General features: G+C 37.0%; 3 protein-coding genes across 3 annotated transcripts in view; 2 read left to right on the top strand and 1 right to left on the bottom strand.

The window, feature by feature from the left end:
- Positions 1-27,546, bottom strand: part of LOC121733963 — a 220,587-nt gene that overhangs the window by 78,800 nt on the left and 114,241 nt on the right. The window lies entirely within an intron of this gene.
- LOC121733985 lies at positions 20,751-21,421 on the top strand. The gene has a single exon (XM_042124401.1). It carries the CDS (start codon positions 20,756-20,758, stop codon positions 21,419-21,421), a length of 666 nt encoding a protein of 221 aa, XP_041980335.1. The 5' UTR covers positions 20,751-20,755.
- Positions 26,071-26,589, top strand: LOC121733987. The gene has a single exon (XM_042124403.1). It carries the CDS (start codon positions 26,071-26,073, stop codon positions 26,569-26,571), a length of 501 nt encoding a protein of 166 aa, XP_041980337.1. The 3' UTR covers positions 26,572-26,589.

Here is a 27,546-nt window from a genome sequence, read left to right as displayed (position 1 = left end):
AAAATAATTCATTATTATACTTAATTAAAAATATCTAAAATGTCCCTATATACCAGCTATAAAATTAACTAAAAAATTAAAATATACAAAATGATAAAAAAATGTCACTATTAATATTGTACCTATATAAATAAAAAATAACAATAAATGACAAACAAGAATCACAATTAATATCAGAATGTCATAAAATATCACAAATTATTACCAATTATACAGTCTTTGGTTACTTCAAGTATTTTCCTTTTAAACAACGCGCGTTGGTCATGAAATATATCTAGATCCAAAATTCTGTGCCATTTATTATAGGAGTCTCACTATAGGACTATTTTGTCCCAAGTTAGTTTTGTACCTCGGGGTATTAAATACTCCTACAGGTTTACGTCGTGCACTCAGCTTAGGGACTGTTATAGCTATGCCTTCAAGAAGATCTTGACAGGGAATTCGGCCTATAACTACATCACGTAGGAATACCATGTCCATCATACGTCTTCGTCGTGACAGTACGAGCATCGGTGGTTAACCTCATTGGAGATGTAGGCAAGATATCTGGTAAAGGAGCGTTGAATGGATTCTATACGTTGTGAATGGGCATTGTACATTGGATTCCAAATAACGCTTCCGAACTCCAAATTACAACGGACAAAGTTTTTAAATAAAAGAATTTTCGTATATGGACGCTTGAAATCACGCGAGTTTCGTTTTATGTATCCAAGAGTTTTGGCGGCTTTATTTACCATGTAGTCATAGTGTGGTATAAAACTTAATTTTGAGTCAATAAGAATGCCTAGGTCCCTCACGGTCGATTAAACAGATATGGTACTCCCGTTGATATGGTAAGTCGTAGGAAAAACCTTTCTTTTCTTAGTAAACCTTATGTGTTGACATTTAGAGGCGTTCAATTTCATATTGTTCTTGAGACACCACATGTATATTCTGTCAAGGTCTGATTGTAACCTTAGCGAGTCAGCCAATGAATTTATTTGCAGGGATATTTTCATATCGTCTGCAAAGAGGGAACAATGACAATGAAGTATGCAGGTAATTATATCATTGATAAAGAGAAGGAACAAGATCGGACCAAGGTGTGAACCTTGTGGCACCCCTGATAATGCGATATATTTTACCGACTCGTGTCCATTTATTACTACTGATTGTTCACGACGATGCAGATAAGACGCAAACCACCTTAACATGTTTCCATCGATCCCGTACTAGGAATTTTAAAACACTAGACTCTAGAATATAATAATGCTATAATTTAATTCTAGAAGAGTACTCGTTTCCTTATTTTCATAAATTACCTGAATTATTTTTAATCAACCGTTTTTGGCACCTAATAAATTATCGTTTAATTAATTATTAATTAGTTTGAACTTTGAAGACATCAGGCGGAGGCAATAATGACAAATGAGCACACACAGGTGACACATCGCGGCTTTGATGTCTGTATTCCATCTAAATACGAAATTAAAAAACGAAAACATACAGGAGACTTACCCACTGAAAATCGCAACGACAAAGGACCTTGCTTGATGCCTAAAGAAGTCTGCGTAGTGAGTTCTGCATTTTGTAGCAGTTAATTAATCTATTTCCCAAATTTAATTGACAATTAAATTTATATAATATTTTATATAATTAGATTTATATAATAATGTACTGTCCCAGGATTACGACATATTATTATTTACTGAGACTTGGTTACAGAGCGATGTACTCGATAGTGAGTTATGCGATAACAGGTACGACATATTTCGATGTGACCGGAATCTCGAACGTTCGGGTAAGAAATCAGGCGGCGGAGTGATGCTGTGCGTACGCAGCGAACTAAACGCATCGACCGGCCACTTGTGGAGTGACAGCGGCGCATCAGCTGTCCTGCCGGGCACGTCACACGAGTCTATTTGCGTAAGTATACCTGCCAGCGCAACCGGCTCGCAAACTAACTTACATATTTTTCTTACTTATATAGCTCCCGACCCGGCTTCATTATGCGATTGTTTAATTGACTTTAAGAATAAGTTATCAACCTACATAAACTTAAAATTCTTCCGATAATTACATAGTATTGGGTGACTTTAATTTGCCACAGCTGAGTTGGAGTACACACGACAACGTCGCTCATATCTCTGGTAACTCAACTTCACACATTAACGCGATTAACTTTGCTGACGCTCTTGGATACTTAGGCTTAAAGCAATATAATTTTTTTCCTAATGCTAGCGGTAATATTATTGACCTATGTTTTTCCACGCTACCTGTGCAGGTAAACACCACAAACTCACCATTAATAAAAGAAGATAAGTATCATCCCGCACTAAATATTACAGTTTGTGATGTCAACTTGCAACCTTTTACAGAACGTCATGAACCGCGTTTTAACTTTTATAAGTGTGACTACACAGTAATTAATAATCACTTTAACAATGTTAACTGGGACGAGATTTTAAGTGTTGGCTCAGTTAATGACGCCGTTGATCTGTTTCACTCAAAATTACATGAATGTTTTGTTCTTTATGTTCCACTCAAACATTTCTCTTTAAATAAGCAAAATTACCCACCTTGATATTCTTTGCCACTAATAAAGATTATCAGAGAAAAATCAAAAGCGCATCGTGCTTGGAAGAAACATGACAACCCATTAGATTACGATGAATTCTCGTTACTAAGAAAGAGGCAGCGTATGGTTCTAAATCTATGCTTTGAACATTTTACTTCCAGATCCGAAGAAAATATTAGACGTTGTCCAAAATACTATTGGAGATATGTACGCTCCAAAAAAGGTGTAATTAAATATCAAAAATATTTTACATTGGGTTCGGAGAAATACGACGAGGGCCATACGATCTGCTCCGAATTTAGTAATTTTTTTAAAAGTGTTTTTACCTCTTCCTCATTAGATAACAGTGACACTCAATCTCTAAATTTCGTCAGTGATATAAACTGCCCTGATTCGATATCCCATGTCAATATTTCCTATGAATCGGTGTTAAAGTCACTTAAATCACTGAACATATCAAAAGGTTTGGGTTGTGATAATAATATAATAATAATAATAATAATAAAGCCTCTTTATTATCCTTAACTTTACACAAATATTTTTACATAATTTTGATAAACATAATAAGTACATATTTTTATTTAAGAGGTAAAGTAAATAAAGTTAAGGCCCCTGTCGGGTATAGGCCTCCTCCAAAATTTTCCAAGTTTTCCTTGATGCAGCTTTCTTTGTCCAGTTACTCCCAGCGTATTTTTTGATTTCGTCTACCCAACGTTCTTTCGGGCGGCCTCTAGGTCTTTTGCCGCCAGGGCCTGGCCAATTTGTGGTTAGGATTGTCCATCTCTCATCTGTCATTCTCGCGATGTGGCCAGCCCACTTCCATTTTTGTCTCTTCATGTGTTGCAAAGCGTCTATAATATTTGTTTTTTGCCTGATGTCTTTTGCTCTTATTTTGTCTTTTAACCTTATATTTAAAATACTTCTTTCCATTGCACGTTGGGTTTTTTGTATTTTCTCTATTGCTTTTTTATTGTAGATCCAGGTTTGTGATCCATACGCCAAACAAGGCAGCAAACATCCATCCATGATTATTTTTTTAAGTTTCAGAGGTAGTGTGGATTTTAATATTTCTTTTAGGCTCCAGAACTTATTCCATGTCAAGTTTACTCGCCTGTCGATTTCATCTTGGTTTCTAGAGCTTTTAAATGAGATGGATTTACCCAAATATATGTAGTTTTCTACATACTCTAGTTCGTGTGTATTGTTGACACAGATAGGCGTTGGTCGATTATTGGTCATTACCTTAGTTTTTTCCGTATTTAGATATAATCCAATTTTATTGCTAACTGTACATAGTTCTGATATCATATGCTCTAAGTGTTTTGGTGATTGTGAAAAAAGAACTATATCGTCGGCAAATCTGAGGTTTGTCAGGTTTTTTTCCGTTTATGCATATACCTTTACGGTTCCAGTGAAGCTGTTTCATTATAAATTGTAAGACCGCTATGAATATGGTGGGAGAGAGCGGATCGCCCTGTTTTACGCCTCTACATATCTCTATTTTTGGTCCAAGTCTGTCCAGCTTTACTCGGCTTACACTTTTGCTGTAGATATTTTATAATTTAAAACAATAGGTGGTATAGCTGTGATAATATACCACCTATTGTTTTAAAAGCATGTGCTGATTCACTGGCTACACCCATTACAATTTTGCTGCGTAGGTCAATGTCTGAATGTATTTTTCCCAACAAATGGAAAATAGCTCACGTTATTCCCATTCATAAGAAAGGCAGTAAATCAGCTATTGACAATTATAGGCCTATCTCTATTTTAAGCACCATCAGTAAAGTTTTCGAAAAACTTATTTATGACAATATATATCACATTTTATCTAAAGGCATACCTAGTACTCAACACGGCTTTCTGAAGGACGGTCAAGATTATCAAACCTGTCTATATTTTCTACCTATGTCTTATAGAATATGGAGCGTGGTGGGCAGGTGGACGTGATTTTGAAAAAGCTTTTGATCGAATGGATCACGGCCTCCTGCTTACCAAGCTCCATAAACTGGGAATACATGGTGATTTGCTACGGTGAGTCAAGTCGTATCTTACGAACCGTTCACAAGCTGTTATTCTGGGGGGTTTCAGATCGGATTATGTAAAAATACCCTCCGGTGTCCCGCAGGGATCACATTTGGGCCCTTTATTTTACAGTGTTTACATTTTTGACATTAACAAGTGCCTCACCAGCACCATGCATCTACTTTATGCTGACGACAAAAAAATTTTCCTTGCCATCGGTTCATTACATGACTGTGAACTTTTGCAGCGTGATCTTAACCAATTATTTATTTATTACAAAGACAACAATATAACAATTAATATTCGGAAATGCCAATGCATAAGTTTCACACGCAGAAAAAACCCCATAATGTTTCCGTATAATTTTAATAACGTCACCATAGCTCGCGTTAGTAATGTTAGAGATCTTGGCATATTTTTCGATTCCGGAATGCTTCTAACTATGCATTATGACAATATAATAGACAGAGCATACCGTATGCTTGGTTTTGTGCAAAGGACATGCAAACCCTTCAAAAGTATTCATTGTATTAAAGTTCTGTACTTTGCATTTGTTAGAAGCATTCTGGAATATGCATGTCAAATTTGGTCTCCTTATGTCACCCATGCATCTCGCATTGAAAACATCCAGAAGAAGTTTATTCGTTTTATAAATTTTAAGTCTGGCTCTTCTTTACCCATACAGAATTACGTTGAAGAGTGTCGTCATTATAAACTAATGCGCCTAGATGATCGTCGTAACTTATATGACATGTGTCTTCTATATGATATATTAAATGGTAATATAGATAGTCCTTATCTGTTAAATCTAGTCTTGTTTAACGTACCCCATTGCAGAACACGTCAAACTCCTCTATTTTATGTCCCATTTCAGTATTCTAATTACGCTAAAAATTGTGTTCTCACTAGAATTTTACAAACATACAACAAAAAATTTTCTCATATTGATCCCTTTATAGAAACAAAACCATCATTAGAATCAAAAATTAAATTATCCTTGTTAGAAAAATAAAAAGCCTGTGTGATAATTGGTGTCGTTAGTTAGTTTTAAAATTAATGTAATTGTACTGAATTTATATATTGTTTTTAATATCCTCATCTATAATTATTACTTAATTACTTTTACTATATATATTATACTTATATCTTATATACATACATCATACTTATTTTTATCATTTATTCACCAAATTATATTATACACATTTATATATGTATATATTTATTATTTATATTATACTATAACTTATAAGTTATAATAGATAAAATATATGGCTTGATATTATTATAAGAACTAGCATTAAGTGTCAAACATGTTTTCATTTCCGTTTCTATGCTGTTTACTTTTGGTACAATTGTAATAAGTATTGTAATAAGTTGTGGATAGCTGTTATTGGCCTTATGTACTTGTTGAATTCTTCTATTGCACATTGTAAAATTGATGGCTGTTGTTATCCCAAATAAATAAACAATAATATGATATGGATTAAGTATTTCTGTGAGATTTAAGCAACACTGTTTAACTTATATATTCTTTGAAAAATCACTAAAAGATTCAGCAACGAAGTAACTTTAATCAATTGACTGCCTTTCGGTTCATTTGGAACTTTTATAATTAAAATGGTAATTAATCCCAACTTTTATATTACTTAGACAAATTAAAAGAACTTTAGAGATTGCAGAATTTGGAGACATTTCCGCTAACTTGGCATGCAGCAACGTGGCACCGTATTGTTTCCTAAAAACAGCAAACAAAAATAGCAATAATAATATGTTTTTTTAATAATATTACTGTTGATAATGTCAAAATGTCATGATGGTCTTTGATGTTCAACCAGCTCAATTTCACAACAAATAATTACACAAAATCGTGCGATTTTCGTGCACTTAGTACTCCGTATGTTTTCACATAAGACATATTCGGCGCGGAGTGACGCTGTAATGAATTCGGCGTATACACACTCGCTACATGGTACACCGCGTCGCCGGTGTGTCGTCTCTACGTAGAGATGAGATTAGTGTATATGCATAATAATACAGTATACACATCACATATTAATCAATTATTATACTAATATTATAAACGAGGAAGTGTGTCTGTCTGTCCGTCTGTCTGTTTGTCTGTGTATTCATTACCGTTCACGCTTTAACCACCGAACCGATTTTGATGGATATGGAGATGTTTTGAGTCCTGGGAAAGGGCATTAAATACTTTTTATCCCAAAAAAATACGGTTCCAGGGGGATAACAGAATATTGGCGCAACAGAGTTGCGGGCATCAGCTAGTCTATAATATTATCGACTACTAGATGTTTTCCACTACTTAATTAGGCGAGAATCTTACTTTTGGTCGCCATTAAAATTTTTTACGTCGCTCGGGACGGATTCAAAATCGATTAGTTGTTTGAGGGTAAAGAGGTACAGACGTACAGACTGACACATATTTGTGCATTTTTATGTGAGAATAAACGTCATTTATTTTTATGAACTTCCAAAATTCTCTTCAAAGGATGAACTCTGAATTTACCCCCTTTTATACAAGGTGTAACAAAACTACGTTAAATTACTTTAAAGTGTGTATGGGTCCCCTATTCGCTGTGAAAGTAGCAGCGCTTAAAGAATTTTTTTTTCATTTGTATGGGCATTGGGCAAGTACCCGAGAGTCATGATTTCATGAATATTCCCATAAAAAAGTAGAAAAAAGTAACTCTTTCACAATGGACTCCACATAGTCCACATACACACCCTAAAGTATTATCACTTAGTTTTATTACTTCCTGTATATCACATACGTACATCTATGTTCCACTGTCTCGACATAGTAAAAGGGGGGAAGTAAGTTATCTTCATACAAAGGCACCGCGCGCGGCTTGTATGTGTGCGCCATAGTATCAATGCGTCGCCACGTACGGCACACAACAAAATCTCGGCTAGTTCTACTAGGCTGGTACCGCCGAGATTTTGTTGTGTGCCGTACGTGGCGACGCATTGATACTATGGCGCACACATACAAGCTGCGCGCGGTGCCTTTGTATGAAGATAACTTACTTCCCCTCCTTTACTATGGTCTCGACTACACTTATTACCATCCCAATTTGATTCCTTCATTACCGTGCCATTGTACACAAACAGCGCTAACAATCGCATTACTGTCTGTACGTCACAGATATCCAATTTTAAGTTAAAACGATTATATCGTACCCTTCACATGGCTCCATTTGTGAGACCAATTTCATGTTCTTCGTGCTGAGTGCTGGCATAATATTTGAGAATTTTGCTCAGAATATTTTTTTTTTTTGCAAATTTATCGCATTATTCATAGTTAATACTGTAATTGCGAATACGTTAGTCTGTAATTCTCTACCATTTCTTCGGACTAAGGCAGATGATAATATTTTTTACGAGTCTTGGTATGGTGCAAGCATACCAGGACTCGTAAAAAATATTATCATCTGCCTTTTGCTTGCTTGTTTGCCACACATTGGCGTGATCTACAATCAAGCCAATGTGTGGCGTGATTTTAGATCACTTAAGTAGCAAAACGATGCGGGATCACGTCACATGCGTATCATTAATAATTGTACTTTATTTTAAGTGAGGTATGTGATCAACGAGTCAAGCGACCGCGACCAACAAAAATAAAATAAAATGCTGCTTTAGTCCGCTATAGCTTTTAGATTAGGAGGTCACGACATTTTTGGTAACGATATCCAAAATGACTTATTTTAGATTGAGAAGATAAAGAGCAACTCTCTGATGCCAAATATGTCGGTCTGCCTGCGTAAAGTAGTTGCGTTCTATGTATAGGGCGCCCGAAAACCCAGTTATCATGACCAAAAAAAAATGATAAGGTTTTTTTTGGTCACGATAAGTCACGTACTTTGAACGGTCGTTGCTTCATAACGCAACCGAATATTTGGTCAGTTTTTACGCTACTGATATGAGAACAACTAGTACTTACCTAATATAACTTACTCAGCCATTTACCTTATCATTTTTTTTTGGTCATGATAACTGGGTTTTCAGGCGCCCTATACAGAGAACGCAACTACTTTACGCAGGCAGACCGACATATTTGACATCAGAGAGGTGCTTTTTATCTTGTCAATGCAATGTAAGTCATTTTGGATATCTCCTATCCTATATAATATAGGCTATAGTTGTCTACCGACATTGGTCTAGCAAAATGAAATATTACGGGAGGTCACGACATTTTTGGTGACGATATCCTTATTTTTGGATTTGATATGTATATGTCACAAAGTGTTGTGCTTTATAACAAAATGATTATATTATGTCGTAACGCTATCTATTGATACATTAGTGTACTGTATGTCCAATGTCCATAGATACCTGCACTAATAATAATAATATGTATTCTGTGCCATATAGAAGAAAACTATGATGTAAAGATAAAAGTTAATACAATTTTTAGTCTGTGCCAACCATTCCGTTGTTTCATAATACAAAGTGGCATTTTATTTAAATTGTCGGTCGCGATCGCTTGCGGCTAAGATCGGAAGTTACCTTTAGCGAGTAGCGACACGACCTCAAAATCTGTGGACACGACTGTGACATTTAAGCATCAAACTCGCTCAGTATGATACTTACACTGTGTTCTCGTTGTAAAAATTACATGACCAAACATCTTTTCGTACAATCCTCAAAGACCTAAATGCGGGTGAAACAAAGCTAGATAGACGAGATGAAAGCATTTCCATTCCATGTCATTAGTGATATGAACACTGTAACTTGAGAGAGAGTGTATTACTTAATGAGTTGTACGTCGAAATAAAAGGCTTTAGGGCTGCAAATATCTACGTTTCTTCTCGCTGGGTTAATTGTCTGGTAGATCAATTATTATAACAATGATTTTGCAATGTTCCTTTTCGAAAAGTAGGACAGTATACGTTTTAACCAAATTTCAAATATTTTATTCTTTACTCATAAACATTTTTTTATTATTTTGTGGCGAGGAACTTCACGAAGAAAACTGTTGACTCTTATGCGCTTTTAAGTCGCAGATACTATATAATATTTCTATCTATTTCTATACTATTTTCATATTATAATTCTATACAAAGACTAATATTGTCAACTCTATTGAAGCTTTTACATTGCCTCACCCTGTATTTACGTTGTATCGTATACACTTTCCGACATTGTTATCATAATCTCCAGGCGCAGGTGAATTCTAATGGAGCCGGTGTTTATCGCGGCTCCCGTTACCTTTAATTATGTTGGACAGAGAGTGACTGGCAAATACATCATACACTTGGTCAAAACACTTTAAGTACAGTTTTTACAAATGAAAAAGTATTTTATTTCTAGGTTAAGTTGAAAAGAAATAACAGCCTTTGAAATAGTTCTCCGTGATGATCCGGCAACAAAACTAGAGAAAGTAAAAACACGAAACAAAAAATTTGGCCGAAAAATCTAGACTCAAAAATATATACTCATACTTTAACTGCAAATTCGTACAAGTCTTCAATTTAAATGTTTCACGTAACTTAAAGTTGAAGTCATAAATATAACAAGAAGTTATTACTGTGGTTAACTGCGAACGGCTTTTATTAATTATTAGTATTGAGAACGAACATTAAAAAGAAAACTGAAAAGCTGCATATAAATATTGAACGTTATTTTATTCTTTCAATCAGAATATTAGCAAATACAGCATTATGAATTAAGATTTAGCTGCGAATGTATTTTTGTTTTATTGTTTATTGAGTTAAACAAACGGTTTGATTCCGTTTAGAAATTCAATTTTGTTGGTTTATGTTGATCAAAATGCATCGAATCCGATATCGGCACTTTTGTGATTTTTGTTTAGATTTCGATGCGCCTGTGAAACCAAATATTGTAATTGTATTCGTGCACTAAATAAAATCAAAAACAAGGCGGGATAGGACTCTATTTTTGGACTGTTTGTTGAAAGCGGCAGGACGGTCCGATTTTTATAAATCTACCTTTGATGTTATGGAGAAAATGAACGCAGAAAGATGATTTGAATTTTAAAATTCTGTAAAATATAGTGTCTATACTCAATCATAACAACGCAATCACAATATAGTTTAGTCAAACGCTTAATCAGTATAAAGATTAATCAATATGGATGACGTGTGCTCCAACAGTCCAGTAAACAAACACTGCAACAATTAGCACAGATTCCGAAACAAGATGGCGCCAGAAACAACATGGCGTCCGAAACAAAATGGCGGCGAGATTGAAGCGGAGATTGGCGTTTTAATTCGCCGGACGAAGACGCCGCTAATGGACTGTCGGAAATAGTTCGATTAATTGCTCTGCAGTTTGTTTGGATGTCACTTTTTGTAGGATGACTTAATTATTATCAGCACCTTTCACCCTCAAACGCACAGTTATGCAGGGTATGAGTATTTTATTAGTAGTTTGGACTAAACTTAACAGATGCCAAATGCAGTCTACAAAACTGACGTTTCACAAAGTAAATCATCCATGACAGTAGCTAGTTATAGTTCTAATATTGTTGACCACAGACATGGTATTTTTCTCTGATAAGCGACTAAGGTACGGGTATTCTATATCAATCGCGTTGGTGGTCATAAAACTAAATTGTAAGAGCGATGGTCTGCAAAATACCTGTAGAAGTCTGGACCGTAAGTACATCACACTAATAAACCTTAAAGATTCTTTAAATATAAACTTCTTCTGGCGCAGTCGGGAAGGCTCAACGGACTTGCGATAAGCAATAAATGGTCCAAGGAGTCTTACCATATTTTAAATCATAATATTCCGGTACGGATCGGTGGTTTGAAAAATTGTTTAACACTTTCATGACGTGTTCACTGGAAGAAGGGGGCGAACATGCTCACCCCCACTTCCGTACCTCTTAGAAATTCATCGAGTGAATAATATTATGGCTGTGCGATTTTATGCTTCCTACCTAGAATATAACATGTTATTTTTATAAAATTCTTACTAATATTATAACTAGGCCTTAACATCCGTTATGGATGATTTATAGTTATACAGTATTTTTCAGAGCGAAGTAACCACTCCTCAAATACTGTAGTGCCTGGGACAAGATTTTTAAATGTCCGTATGGTTGCCCAAGCGCATACGGCATTCTCGCATCATAGTAAAGGAAGCTCTCGCATCATAAAAAAGGAAAGAACTAGTCAATACGTCTGGGACTATGTGCGGGTTTCCTCACGATGTTTTCCTTCACCGTACGAGTGTCCGTATTATGTACTTGAGATCAGAAAATGTCTCATAGGTACACCTGCACCCTGCACCCTCTAGGATTGCGAACCGAAAGTCTACCTATTAGGCCACGGACGCTAATATTATAACTGCGAAAGTATCTATAACGACTACTTTTTCCCACTTAAAATTTGATATTAAAAGGTATGGCGATAATATATTTTGAGTGACGGCAAAGATTAATAGAGGTAGGATAGTTTTGCTGTGTAAAAATATACGGTTCCCGTGCGATAAACTAATTTCAGTGCGACGAGGTTACAGTATCAGCTAGAGGGTTTATTGAAAGTAAATAAAAATATAAAGTTATAAAGTTATACATATGATAAGTAAATAAATAATAAATTTAATAAATAAATTTATACGTGGGAGAGCCATGCTTCGGCACGAATGGGCCGGCTCGACCGGATAAATACCACGTTCTCACAGAAAACCGGCGTGAAACAGCGCTTGCGCTGTGTTTCGCCGAGTGAGTGAGTTTACCGGAGGCCCAATCCCCTAACCCCTACCCTATTCCCTTCCCTACCCTCAACTATTCCCTTCCCTTCCCTACCCTCCCCTATTACCCTATTCCCTGTTAAAAGGTCGGCAACGCACTTGCAGCTCTTCTGATGCTGCGAGTGTCCATGGGCGACGGAAGTTGCTTTCCATCAGGTGACCCGTTTGCTCGTTTGCCCCCTTATTTCATTAAAAAAATATATATATTTTACTGCACAAGTAATAATATTTTCAATATTATACTGAAGGCTCTTAATTTATATACGTAAGTGTCCCAAAAATATAACCAATCCCACTTTTTAAAAGCACATACGATATTCATTTTAGTAGCACTTTGTGAAATCCATGAAATATGAATACCAATCAGACAGCAATGGACATCACACGGAAAATATTTTTAAACTCATTCGCTATTAAATATTGAAGTTGGATAAAGCCCGGTTTACCTACCCGGGTGGGCGCCGGGCAAAATGGCGGACAATGCGAGTAATTACCGTTATTTATTTACCTCTCGAACAATAACCGACTCTCATTACCCCGCTACGGAACCCTTTGATTTTATTTTATTTCGAGACTTCATTAAGAATTAATTACGTACAGCGCTCTGTTCATTCTCTCTATTCTGTTTGCAGGGTTCCGTATTACACAATTTTTTATATGACGTAATAAATTCTAACATTAGTATGTTACTATTTTTATTGTATACTAGTTTACTATGACTGTTCCTGGAAAAGTAACCGTTAGTCAGAGTTTAATAAAAACTAATAAATACGCGAGTTTTATGGACTGGATCAAAAAATAAATCTCGTCATGCAGAAATAGCTCGTTAATCAATAAAATATTATAATAATTTTAAATAGCAGTAAAATACCAATGTATGAATCTCAAGTAGATAATCTGAAACTTACAAGCTAACGTTTGGTGCCTTCAGTAGGCAGTGGCCATTTTGAATGTTAACACTAATTAAGTCTCTTCGTGGCATAAACTTCTGTAAATTAGCTTATTGTGTGTGGGTGTAGTATTTGGTTTAAAAACTTCAATATTTTAAAAATTTAAGTACTTATTTATTATACATTCTGCAGAATGGACTAGTTGCAAAGAAGCCGAAGATTGGCGGTAATGATTAGATATCACAAACTCGTTTAAGGGCCTGTTTCACCACTTCCTGATAAGTGCCGGATATGCTATTTATTATCTGACAGACTAAAACCACAAATATTAGAACATTTATTAATAATATTATTAGTAATAATTATTATCCTACTAATATTATAAAGGCGAAAGTTTGTGTGAATGTAAGTATGTATGGATGTTTGTTACTCTTTCACGCAAAAACTGCTGAATGGATTTTAATGAAACTTTACAGTAAATAATAATATAGTTTATACAATATACATCAGAATAACACATAGTATAATAATACGTAGAGGGAGGTGTTATGTTCGTTATTTTTATGTTCAACGATTACTCCGCCGTTTGTGAACGGATTTTCAAATGTTATCTTTTGATGTATATGTATTTATTATAGTAAGTTAAGCATCTTATGACACACTTCTAGAAACTTATTTTTAATGAAAGGAGCAAATACCTCTAAAACAGTTGCATACGCCTGTAAATAACTATTGTGTTAGTTTAAAACAAAAATGTATTAGTTTTTAAGTTATTAATGTTGTCACAATATGTTGTTGGTGTATCTTTAAATAAATAAATAAATAAATGTATTAGGGTACCCTAATTATACACCAAAAGAAAAAATTTGAGCCATGATTGATAACATCCGACACTTCATTGTCAATCGCGGTTTATATAGAAAATGACAAGTTTTTGACAGGGAGTCAATAACCGCTACCGCCATGTTTCGCCGAATACAGTATAATTGCTTGTGATCTCACGGTGTAGCGGCCAAAAGGCGCGTTCGTGCTGCGCGTTCGTGCTGCCGCATATAAATCCCGCCTTAAGAGGATACACCAGGGGCTAGAGAAATGAATAAAAAGTACGTGTAATATCTATAGCTGTCTCCCTTACCTCAATCCTATACCGCAGAACGCGATAGAGACAACTGCAGAAAATCCAGAAAATCAACGATTCGTTGTCCCCTGATTCCTTCTCCAAAACTTAACCGATTTAAGTACTTTTTTCACTAAGGATTAAAAAAAGGCTTGAGCTGTGTTCCTATGTTTTGCTTTTTTTTTGTATAATCTAGCCAAATCTGTTTTCTCGACGTTTAAACACAGCGGAAAATCTGGCCATTTTTTTGGGTTTTGGAACGTTCATATCTTATTTAATAATTAAATTATGAAAAAAAAAGAAAACATAGGGACATTGTATTAGTGGCCGTAGATATTCAGGAAAAAAATTATAACTTTACGAGCATTATCCAGGGAGGAAACAGGGGACAACGTTTATATGGAAAAAAGGGCGGTGTGGACTCCTCTTAATACATATTTGTCCTACTTGTTGCAATTAAAATTGAATTATTTTTGCAGTGTTTTCGTTCAATTGTATAGTTTTTATCTGTATTGGATATGTACATCTTCGGTTCTTTCATTATCCAGCATTCCATTTTTCATTTTTACTTTATTTGTTTCTATAACGATAATACGTAAGGTTACAATAACTTCGCAAAAAGTTAAAGCAACTTTATGCAGAACATTTTCATTTGTGGAGTAAAATATAGAGATAATAAAAATGACACAACTTCTATCAGTTATTTTAAGATCGGAGTGCGATTCGATGTAAAAGTTGTGTCGCGGCGGACGAAGCGGGAGACAAACGGGGGGACGGAGAGGGGATGGAGGGGACAAAAAAACAGTTGACGAACAGTTCCAGACCAAAACCACGGAACTTTGCGCTATAAATCCCTTTTGTTTCACATTTAAATTCAGTACCGGCTACTGCATACAGTAGTACTATTAGAACATACATACCTCTACATGTGGGAGACTACAAACTTGAATTATGTGGGACTTTGGTATTAAGTTCTTCAATGAAACTGCCTCTTAATTATTATATTAACGATCAAAGTTGATACAAAAAATGGCAAATGGGTTCTAGAACCATCCAAAACTATTTGAGCCATCACACGCTGACGGATACATCTGCACCTGCAGATGCGCAGACGTGGAGAAGGGGCACTGAAGATACGTCCGTGAACGTCTGAATGCGTCAGTTGCGTCATAATCAGTTGAAATAAAATAACTTTACCATTCATAGCAGGCTACAATAAAGGACTTTTTATGTCAAACGCAACAATTAAAAGTCAGATGCGAGCGCCATTTTAAAAGCATCAAAATATAATAAAAACATTTTTGGTCGTTTTTCATCGGTTTTTCGTTTCATGTCCGCGTCACATATCAAGCTGTGAAATAAAAAATGATTTTCACTTCTATTCCTCGGTGTCCTAATTAAAAACTCGTTCTAAATCTAAATACAGCTGAAATAAGAATAAACAAGAGCTTTTATTAAAGTAGAGAACCGTATTTCATGGATCTGATCTAGAGACTACCGTGTTAATCTCTCGTGGCTTTATATTTTTTGTACTTTACCTCCATAGAGGTGACACATTTTAACGTATCAACGATGACTCTTGAAAGACAATAACAAAATAAATAAATAATACAGGGAGTTAACTGTTAAAGTTTTTAAAACGCATATCGTTTTTCCCTAGTGTAGAAAAATAAAAATTATATGGAAAGTTTGCAAAACTATTTAGCCATAATCTTAGAAATTGCAAGGTTTGGCTCTGGCTTATACTTTTATTTCAAAAATAATAATATTAAATCGTCCAAATAGGTTTAAGATTACAAGCATAATATGATACAGTAAAAGCTATAATATTTTGTCCTCCAAACGCAGTACTAAACCCCCAGATTTGTCCTACACTACACCTCCAGTATTGTCACCCTACACCGAACTAACAGGGAGTTTGACGTGTGCAGGTTTCAGCGGCAGGGGCCAGGGCAGGCCACGGACGAAAATTTAATGAACTTTGCTTACCGAACGTGTACCTCTATTGAAAACTTCACTTCTTTAACGTTGCAGCTAATATGGGCGTGATTTTGTTGGATATGGCCAAAATTATGCCAAAATTATATGTAATCATTAATCAACGATGCAATGCGGTATAATAATATATATTATAATGATTCATCAAAATTCTTGATGCAGTTTTGGTTTTTTCACAACTCCTTTCGCTCTCCTCTCTGATTCGCCTTAACATTCCCCTTTTGAATATTTATTCCGTAATATATTTTTCAAGAAAATGGATATCTTAACCTTTTATTCAGATAAGGTAGGAGACTATGGCAAACAATTTAATTCACACTTAATTTCACAAATCTACATCTTTATAAGATACAATATGCAAAGATATAGGCAGATCTTATATTAGACACAAGAAACAATACATTATGTCTCTTTAATATCCTGCTTAGTCCCACACAATATATTGTAGTGTAATATTGACGGACTAAATTGTGTAGGCACTAGGCCCAAGCCTTTAGGGGTAAAGCGAAGCTTATATTTATAGAACTGGCCTGAAAATATATAAACGGATGCTTTTTGTGGAAAAATATTCACTATTGGTGTCTAAAAGCAATATTCTAACACTAACTTAGGATGACATTCATTTTATATGCTAGTTTAGCTGTATACATACCGATTTGGTTGGTTAGATATTTTTGAGAATACTGTTTTGTAATTTTTTTATAATATCAAAAATGCATCCAAATTGTATTGAAACTGTATAATTAATTCTCGATGAAAATACCAAAATAGTAGTACACCATACAGGATACACCCGTGAAATAGTAATAAACCTACGATTAGAGATAGGAGTCCTTAGTTTTTAGAATGCTGTTTTAGTATAAAACTGTTTGCTACTTTGGTTCGAATTCTCTACTTAAGACAAATTCTCAAACTGCTTACCCAACTAAGCAGCGGATTTCAATAGACACTTACAGGCCTCTTTCATCGGTAGGTCTAGAAAGGCAAGGAAGGTAGGAAGTGATTACGAGTGTCTACACAAATTATTGTTCGTTATTCAAATTAATTTGATGACGTCAGAACAATGGCGGCTAAATGAAATTACGGTAAAGGCCTCTTCTTTGAGATTGCGACGACCGCGCTGATATACCGCCGTGGCCACGAGCAGAGCGGGGCAGCGGCTGAGGTGGGAAAAACGTCGATTTCAACATCTAACTTAGATGTAAAAATGGGACATGATATCGCTATGTGATGTGGATGCCATATTTTTTTTGGAATATACTATAATATCCAGATTTTAAAAGCGCTTGTACTTTCTAGTCCCAGCGGCTACAAAGTTCTCGAGAACGTTATTTTATTGGACATTTTCTTCCTACGGTTTCTTCATTTTTCCTATATCCTGCTCATCTTATGTCCAGTTTGCCTAAAGCAGTTTTCATTGCAATATAAGTTTTTTGTAAAAAACGCACCGCCAACATCTCACTTCACTATGATTTACGCACCCATTTCAGATTTTCGTAAATTTAAACACCGGAATGCTTGATTCAGTAATTACAAACGTTAATCATAAACATTACGACAGTAACAAAATCAATTACCACCGCAATCAGAGCTCAGAGGAATTATTATTGTTTATATTCATAATTTTCAGAAATATTTCAGTACGTGGCGCTGAGTTCAGAAATTTTAATTGCATTGACTTTATGTCTATCTATGTATCCAACAAGGTCTTTGTGAATTATTTATACAGTACTCACTGACCTCCATTATACAAGTACGCTGGACTTATGATACCCACCTGCTTTTTATGCCTATTTGAAGCGGAATCAGCGCCCTGAATGCGGGGGAAGAGAACTAAATTTGACGTAAATTGCAAATGGCCGCTTAATCATTATTGGTTGTCATCACTAGTATTAGTTCCAACTGTCCATAAGTCCAGCGTACTTGTATAATGAAGGTCAGTGACAGTACTAGATGACGCCCGCAACTCCGTTGCGTCAAAATTCGTTTATCGCGCGGAAATCATACATTTTTTGGGATAGAAAGTATCCTATTGTCCGTTCCCAATACTAAAAGTATCTCCATATGCAGCAAAATCGGTTCAGCGGTTTGGGCGTGAAGAGGGTAACAGACGGAAACGCTTTCGTATTTAAAATATTATAATAATAATAACTCCCACAACGGTTTCGGTGACGGTGGCCCGTTTTATTGAAGCTAGGCCAGTTACGCAGGAGTATTTTTAGTGCCCAAGTGTGTGCGCAGTACACAAGAGCACTCTCTATTCCTTTTTCTCTCATAACCCAGTGGGACGGAAGATCGACACGACCGGCGAGAGAACAGGCGCAGGACCGACTTTTTACATGCCCATCTCACGCATGGATCATCTTACTTGTCAGACAATCAGGTGATCGGCCTGCATTGTCCTAACCAAACTTGGAAATGACATGTTTCCAACGCGGGAATTGAACCCACAACCTCCGAGTCAAGAGCCACCGGACGCTCTTAACCACTGAAACCACGGAAGTGTTGTTTTGAAAAATATTAGTTTGAATAACTATTAACTAGATATTTAACCGAGCTTAGTATTCGATAAAACACGAATAAAATGACATTTTCTAAAAATGATTCCTAGCTAGATCGATTTATCGCCCCCGAAACCCCCTATATACTAAATGTCATGAAAATCGTTGGAGCCGATTCCGAGATTCCAACTATATATATATACAAGAATTGCTCGTTTAAAGATATAAGATAAGTTCTTGTGTACACGGTGTTGATAAGTTTATGAGTAAAATCGTCAATAACTAAGCTCACCTATACCCAAGATTCAATGAGTGATTCTAATATGTGTAAGAACAAGACGTCTTGATGACTCATATTAAGGAAAGGTGTAATGTTCAACAAGGCCCCGGTAACCCTGCATATTTGCATGTGCGCAGTGCGACGTGTATCCTTTCCCTTAGGTGTGACAACTTCTGTGTCCTCAACACATTAAAATAGCGCAGTTACGGTTTTTTTCCTATGGAAAATATATTTAGGAAAATGACTTTGGATCACGGTTTATATAATAGGCTTTTATTTGAACATAATATGAATTCAATGGATAAGTTTTAAAATTCTGCTCACACCGATTTTTTGTCATTAGAAGATAGAGTTACAGTATTTAGTACTGTTTGAAAAAAGACCATGATACTTGATAAAATCAAGTTGAAACCCGATCTACGACCCTAGTACATAAGCTGTAACTAAACATAGTTTACCTTAGGTATAATACTATTTTAACCATAATATTATCTTTGTCACGACACAAATATTTAATAATAATTAGGCACCACGACTGAAAAAACATACGCAATGATATTATGTACTTTTCGATAGACTTGACGTACTCTTACAATATATACGTGGGAGAGCCATGCTTCGGCACGAATGGGCCGGCTCGACCGGATAAATACCACGTTCTCACAGAAAACCGGCGTGAAACAGCGCTTGTGCTGTGTTTCGTCGAGTGAGTGAGTTTACCGGAGGCCCAATTCCCTAACCCCTACCCTATTCCCTTCCCTACCCTCAACTATTCCCTTCCCTTCCCTTCCCTACCCTCCCCTATTACCCTATTCCCTCTTAAAAGGTCGGCAACGCACTTGCAGCTCTTCTGATGCTGCGAGTGTCCATGGGCGGTGGAAGTTGCTTTCCATCAGGTGACCCGTTTGCGTTTGCCCCCTTATTTCATAAAAAAAAAAAATACTAGATGACGGCCGCAAATCTGTTTCACCAAAATTCGTTTATCGTGTGGGAACCGTAAATATTTTCGGGATAAAAAGTATCTTATGTACTTTCCCGGGACTCAAATTATCATTATACCGAATTTCAGCAATATCGTTCAGACGTTTGGGCGAGAGGTAACAGACCGACAGACAGAGACGGACAGACAGACACACTTTCGCATTTTTTATATTGGTATGGAAGTATAGACTTATGATGAGCCATTACATCAGACCTATTACAACATACATAATTTATACCGTAACAAGTGACAGTGTCACATGCGTATTGTCTCCCGTCTCCACCTTGAATTATCCGGCACAGTTTGCTCACAACACAATTACCGCCCGAAAGAGCGATTTCTCCCAGACTCATGAATATTGAGCGACTAATTAGGCGTTTTGCAAAACGACTCCGGGACATTCACAGCTATGCTCCCTCTGAGCTTTGTAACAATGACTCCTATGACGTGAGCAATAAGGTCCTGGCAGAGGAAAATTAGCCGCGGGCCGTAATACAGTCACGTAGACGCAAGTTCACGTTACACAACCTTTGGGCCAATGTCGCCGCGCTGCAGAATACTGAGCATCCGGACTAAACGGAAACAATTGAAAAAATCCCCCGTATATAAGCGGGAAATTTTTGGCAAGGGACATCATTCGTACATTGACCGCCGAAGAATTAACAATGAAGTTCATCTGTGCTGTTCTCCTGGTAGCGGCGGTGGCGGCGGAGCCACCGCGGCGGCAGTTCCAATTCCAGAGACAGGAGGCTGAGCCTGCTCCTTACCCGGCAGCGGGCTACAGGCCGACCAAGGAGTTCAAACTGCCCTCCCGGGAGGAACTATCCCCCCCATCTACGAACTACGGCGTACCTGACAACACCTATGAAGCGCCTTTCAACAGCGCCTCTCGGAACCAGAACGGAGCGCCTTTCAACAGCGCCCCTCAGAATCAGAATGTAGCGTCTTTCAACAACGCCCCTCAGAATCAGAACGGAGCGCCCTTCAACAACGCCCCTCAAAACCAGTATGGCGCACCCTTCAACAGCGCTCCGCAAAACCAGTACGGTACACCCAGGAACACAGAAGACAAAGAGGTCGAAACTATTGAAGAGAACAATAATGCGAAACTAGTGGAGAACAGGGACGCAGAGGTTGTAAACACTCAAGGAGCCTACTATGTGTTGCTACCAGGATCCCAGCTGCAAAGAGTACAGTTTCAGACGGAGAATGATATTCGCAACATGGCCTACACTGCCCGCCTCCAGTATAAGAATGAAGACCGTGCCCCGCTATTCGTGTATACCGCACCGCAGTACCAACCAACTGCAGCCTATGTACAACTCGTATAACGTGTCTTGATTTCCGAATAAACTGACGACTGAAATATTATTTTGTTTTTTCTTCATGTTAATATTCCATGTTTCATATTATATTAAGTTAAAAAATATGACTCTACACAGGAAACCTCGAAGATTTTTTGGAGTAAGATGCCTGAGATAAGTTTTGAACGTAAGTAGCTGAGGTAGCCTGCATGAATCTTTAATTGCAATCAGAGTCTAACGTTAATTACTTAACTGTAAATAAATAAAGACTTGGGCAAAATTCTCATACATTATTATCTATTCTGTCAAAATCTTCATTATTTAATTACAGTGAAATTTCTTTAGTATTGCTGCTGATGAGAGGAGCAAAAGATACTTCCTATTCATTTTGGACTTGGACCTTATAATTGTTAAGTTCCATTATGAGGACAAAATTATTGAAGTTCTTTTCTTTACTCCATGTCTCCTGTAGAAACCCATCTAGTTGAGCTCTATTAGTCCCGGCTGAGTGCAGCGATCAATTAAGCTCCAGTACTTTAGCGAGAGAGGTAAACCTTGATGTCGGCGCAAACGAGACACAATCTACCGCGACTGACCGCTTCTGAATACCGTTCTGTGTGATTACGATAGGAAGGCGAAGAAGAAGAATTTAGAGCCATTTAAAATTATTTTAAAACGAACGTTAGTATTGAATTAGTATTGTTAATATTTATTTAATCTTAGCAACTGAATGGTCTGAATATGCAATTAAAATATCCTGCAGTAAGATTGAGAGTGTACAGATAGATTTCAAAACGTGGGGTAATTATAATATTATAATGCTACTATTAGAAAGCATTAAACTTGTAAAAACGCACAGTGTGTATTTTGATATTTTGATCCGAAGCTAAGCACAGCACATTATTTATTTAATATCCTTGCCAAAAAAATTAAATCAACAACCTCTCCCGTCAGGGTAGATAATAATGAGTAGTGGCCCGTTCGCACCGGCTCTGAGCAAGGTGAGCTCGGTTTTAAGGCTTTCACCACTAAACCGTTCCACGGAACTTAAGGAAGCAATTTTTCCTTTGAATATCACTCGATATAAAAACTTTCCGATATTGAGCTGCGTCATTTACATATCATTACAGCTTTAAAATATGAATAAAATATTGCTGGGGAAAGTTGCTTTTATCACTACGGTAACTATGATGTCCAGTGATTAGTTTTATCAGTGATTCTTATATTATAATAACGATGCTCGTAAAAAGGCTTAGAGACACAACAACTTATATTATAAATGCGAAAGTGTGTCTGTCTGTCTGTTACCTCTTTGCGCCCAAAACGCTAAACCAATTTTGCTGAGATTTGGTATGGAGATACTTAGAGTCCCGGAGAAGGACGTAGGACATTTTTTTACCCCGGAAAAATGTATGGTTTCCACAGGTTAAACGAATTTTGGCGCAACAGAGTTGCGGGCGTCATCTTGTAAAGGTAATACTTAAAGTTACCAAGGAAGAAAAATTTTTTTATGCAATAAGGAGACAAATGAGCAAACGGGTCACCTGATGGAAAGCAACTTCCGTCGCCCATGGACACTCGCAGCATCAGAAGAGCTGCGCGTACGTTGCCGGCCTTTTAAGAGGGAATAGGGTAATAGGGGAGGGTAGGGAAGGGAAGGGAAGGGAAGGGCAAAAATTTATACTTCCCACAAAATAAACGAATTCCTGAATAAACATAGATGTTGGTCAAACAAGATGCCCAAATACTAGCTGCAGTATCTGAATAAAATATATATTGCACCTAGTTTTGGTCACACCATAACGAAAAACCAATTCGGAACATGTAACAAAGTGTCGCAATATTGCACTTTTCGTACAACGTTGTAATATTCGGTTCGGGTTTGGAACACCTCCAATACCTGATAGGATAAAAATATTTCACCCGCTGGTCTCTAGTGCGGGTGAAGACTATAAAATATAATGCTAGGATAGGAAAGATCCTAAATACACTACGCAATTTATAGATTAGTTTAGTATGAACTAATAAAACAATAATAGCTACCTAGTATTATTGTTTTATTAGTTCATACTTCATACTAAACTAATCTATAAATTAATTAATAAGGAACTCATTTTTGTGACAAAAAGATATTGTAAAAGTTGAACGATTAAATATTATAAAAATGGTTCTTATAATAGCTTGTAAGCTATCTTTAAAATCTGTGTTGTCGGTTTCGAACATCAATGTTAAACTGTAACGCAACATGAAAACGCAATGAAGCGGTAACAAGTAGTAAATAAGTCTAAACTTTGAATCGAGGCACAAAATAGTATAAAATGTCATTTTTTTATGAAATCTATGCCTCGTTACTTAGATAATATTTAGTACAGTTAGTTGGAAGATTCGTAGGACGTAATAATATTCCAATGTGTTTTTTTTTTAATATTATGATGATGAATGTTTTCTTCACAACCACCTATAACATCTCTTGTAAAAGTGTTATCTGCACACACTTCAGCCCTGTCGGCTCTTTGTCGGCTTTGTCCGTAACATGTAGCCGATATCGAAACTCACCTGTCACCCGCCCGGTACAGCAGATACGGGAAATCGATTGCTTTCACAAGAAAATGTTAAACGATTTGAAATTCAGGATGTGAGCAAAATCTGATACTATTTTTAATGTTTTTTTATTAAAAAGAATAAGAATTTTCCCATCTTTTTGGTAAAAGGTGGCCCCGTGCGAGTTTCTTACGCCAGTTCTTCTCGCCGAGTTGGTTCCCGAACCGGTGGTAGGCCTCATGTAGATGTTCTAAAAGTGTTTATTTATGTACTGTAAAATTAATAACAAAATACATTTGCCTAAACATACTTTATATTGCGACAAAGTATGCGGTAGTAATTATTGCTTCTTGTGCGTATGGAGTCGTACCTCGCAAGTGTCATCTGATAATAAGGGGGTGACAGACGTGCGAGTAAGTACGCGGACTTATGGACTTATTATAAATAGTCAATACAGATGCGACCCGATCTCAAGACTCCGTGATTGGTCCAAATTTTGACAGCCAACCAATCACAGAGCCTGAACCGTGTCTTGAGACCGAGATGAATCTTGTAGACTGACTATTTATACCAGCCTTAATCGCCTGTGTGTCAACAAGGAGCCGCGAGCCGCGAGCCTGGGGGTATGGTAATCCAGTGTGAGCGATTCTCGTGTGCCACTGACGCCGAGTAAGTTCGCGAACTTAAAACCCGCGTACTTTAAGTTCGTACGTCTGTCAGGCTCTTTAAATAACGACGAAGTAAGGGTCCATAACCACATCCCAATATTCTTACTAAACTTACACATTCCTTTTAAGAAGTAAATAAATTAAGAAATTCCTTCTAAGGAAAACAGAAAAGTTTGGGACCGAAATTAAACTTAGCGAGTTTTTCTCGGAATGTCATCAAAAATCTTCCAAGGGGATGCGCCCGCCGGGAAGAACCAACTCGCCCAAGTCTTAATACGAATGATTTACTCTTATATTTTAATTCCTACTACTCAGTTACTCACACAATCTTCTTTTTTTTTTTTAATGAAATAAGGGGGCAAACGAGCAAACGGGTCACCTGATGGAAAGCAACTTTCGTCGCCCATGGACACTCGCAGCATCAGCAAAGCTGCAGGTGCGTTGCCGGCCTTTTAAGAGGGAATAGGGTAATAGGGGTAGGGATGGGAAGGGAAGGGAATAGGGGAGGGTAGGAATGGGATTAGGGTAGGGGATTGGGCCTCCGGTAAACTCACTCAATCGGCGAAACACAGCGCAAGCGCTGTTTCACGCCGGTTTTCTGTGAGAACGTGGTATTTCTCCGGTCGAGCCGGCCCATTCGTGCCGATGCATAGCTCTCCCACGTATAAAATCTATATATGTATATGTATAAAACTCAAAGGTGACTGACTGACTGACATAGTGATCTATCAACGCACAGCCCAAACCACTGGACGGATCGGGCTGAAATTTGGCATGCAGGTAAATATTATAATGTGTAGGCATCCGCTAAGAAAGGATTTTGATAAATTCCAACCCCAAGGGGTTCAAATAGGGGATCAAAGTTTATATATAATAATTTCTCTTAACGCGAGCGAAGCCGCGGGAAAAAGCTGGTAATATTATATTACAGGAATATTTTCCTGTTACCGAAACATCCCTAACCCTCTGAAGGTGGAACATTTTTTATCCGGGTTATTCAATTTTGACGGCTAATATTTGCTTATCAATAGATAATCTGCTGAAAAAAGATGCGAAATTATTTTCTTTATATATTTTAAAGGATTAAACGAGAGTACATAATATTATCACCAGTGAAAATGGTTCGAAGAGACTTGATTGTTGATAATTGTATCTTATTTCAGCAAAGAAATGATTTTGATTTGATTTTGATTTGATTTGAACTCTTGAATTCTTACGCCATTATTTTGGTTAACACTACACTAAAGACTATCGTAAATCGTTTTGTCATCCATCTTCCTGTTTATGCAAAAATCAACAAATTTCCCGTCAATATGACCCTAAGTTTCTCAAGTACTAAGGTCTTAGGACTTAGGAATTAAGTCACGTAATGTCAAGTGGCCTTAACCGTGTCAAGCGGAAACCAGGGAGGAAATAGATATATAAGTTCCAAATGTCACAACCGCCAGTGAAGAGGACGCTCTCAAGATGATCGCTATACTACTCATTATTTCTTGTACCCTAGTATCCAGCCACGCGCAGTACAGCAATGTGAGGTATCAACCGGAAAACACCCAAGACTCCTACGCTGACAAGAAATATTACGACCAGCAGCAGGACTTATCAAACTACTACAGATTACCAGAAGTCGATGCCCCTCAGACCTTTGGAATACCAGCCGACAGCTATGAAGTACCATCGTATATCTACACAGGAACATTTAATCCAGAAGCACAACAGAAGAATAATGATGACACTCCAGAAGGCAATAAGAAAGACAGAAAAGACGATATAGCAAATAACATAGAAATAGAAAAAGTGGAAGGAGCATACTACGTTTTGCTACCGAGTTCTCAGCTCCAGAGAGTTCAGTTTATGACAGAGAATGACAGGCAGAACATGGCTTACACCGCCAGACTGAGCTATAGGAGTGAAAGTGCGCCAATATTTGTCTACATGCCGCAGCAGTACCAACCAACAGCAGCTTAAGTGGACTTCAAACAACATTAAATGATTGTTTATTTTGTTTTGCATTTTAATTTTGATCACGAACAAAATCAAGAACAAACTTTTGTGTATTTAGATTTTAAAATAATATAGAACCCTTTAAGTATTATAATATACATTATACACACACTGGCAAAATTAGCGGAACATTGGTAAAAAGGGCCAAAACTTGAACTCAAGTGGGCTGGGCTGTCTGAAAGCCTTTTTTATAGCTTCTAAGCTCATTCAAGAAATAAAATATTGAACAAAACTGGCAAGTTGACAGGTTTTTATAGCAATTATGCCCTAATAAGTGTTTTTCGATTATTGACGTTGTAAGTGTTCCTGATAAGAATGGCGTTTTAGCGGGGTGCAAGGTATGCTCAGCTCATTTGATTGTTTGGTTTTTGGAAGAACACATTGCTTAGATACAAAATTAGTGATTTCCCAGCATCTGCGACAGCTAGAGCTGTAACCACGATAGAGAAAGGTCACACCTACCGTTCGGTCAGTCAGGCTAGGTGTGTCGGCTTCCGTGGTTCATCGTAACTTTCAACGCTTCAGAGAGACTGGATCTTACGTTTGGAGACGAGAACAAGGCAGATATCGGGTGACAATGGTTCAGGATGACCATTTTGTAAGGAAACAAAACTTAAGAAATCGACCTCAAACTGCTATGCAGACACGAAACCTGTCGGAACAGGTCCAAGATGAACGTGTAAGTGATTGTACAGTAAGAAGAAGACTCAAAGAAGTTAAATTAAACTCAAAAGTGCCAGCAAGGGCACCAAAACTTGAGACAGGACACCGAAGAGCCAGGCTAAGATTTGCGCGTGAACATCAAAATTAGACAAGTGAGTGAAATCTTGTACTGTACGTACAGTGATGGGAGCAAATTCTGTGTACATTGTATTGACAGGCGATAAAGAATGTAGATAAATTATAAAGAAAGCTACAGGCCATCAAACTTATCGGAAA

The sequence above is a fragment of the Aricia agestis genome, chromosome 14 (assembly GCF_905147365.1).
Source record: "Aricia agestis chromosome 14, ilAriAges1.1, whole genome shotgun sequence".
In the NCBI taxonomy this organism is placed as follows: Eukaryota; Metazoa; Arthropoda; class Insecta; order Lepidoptera; family Lycaenidae; genus Aricia; species Aricia agestis.
This window is presented reverse-complemented; position numbering and strand designations above follow the sequence as displayed.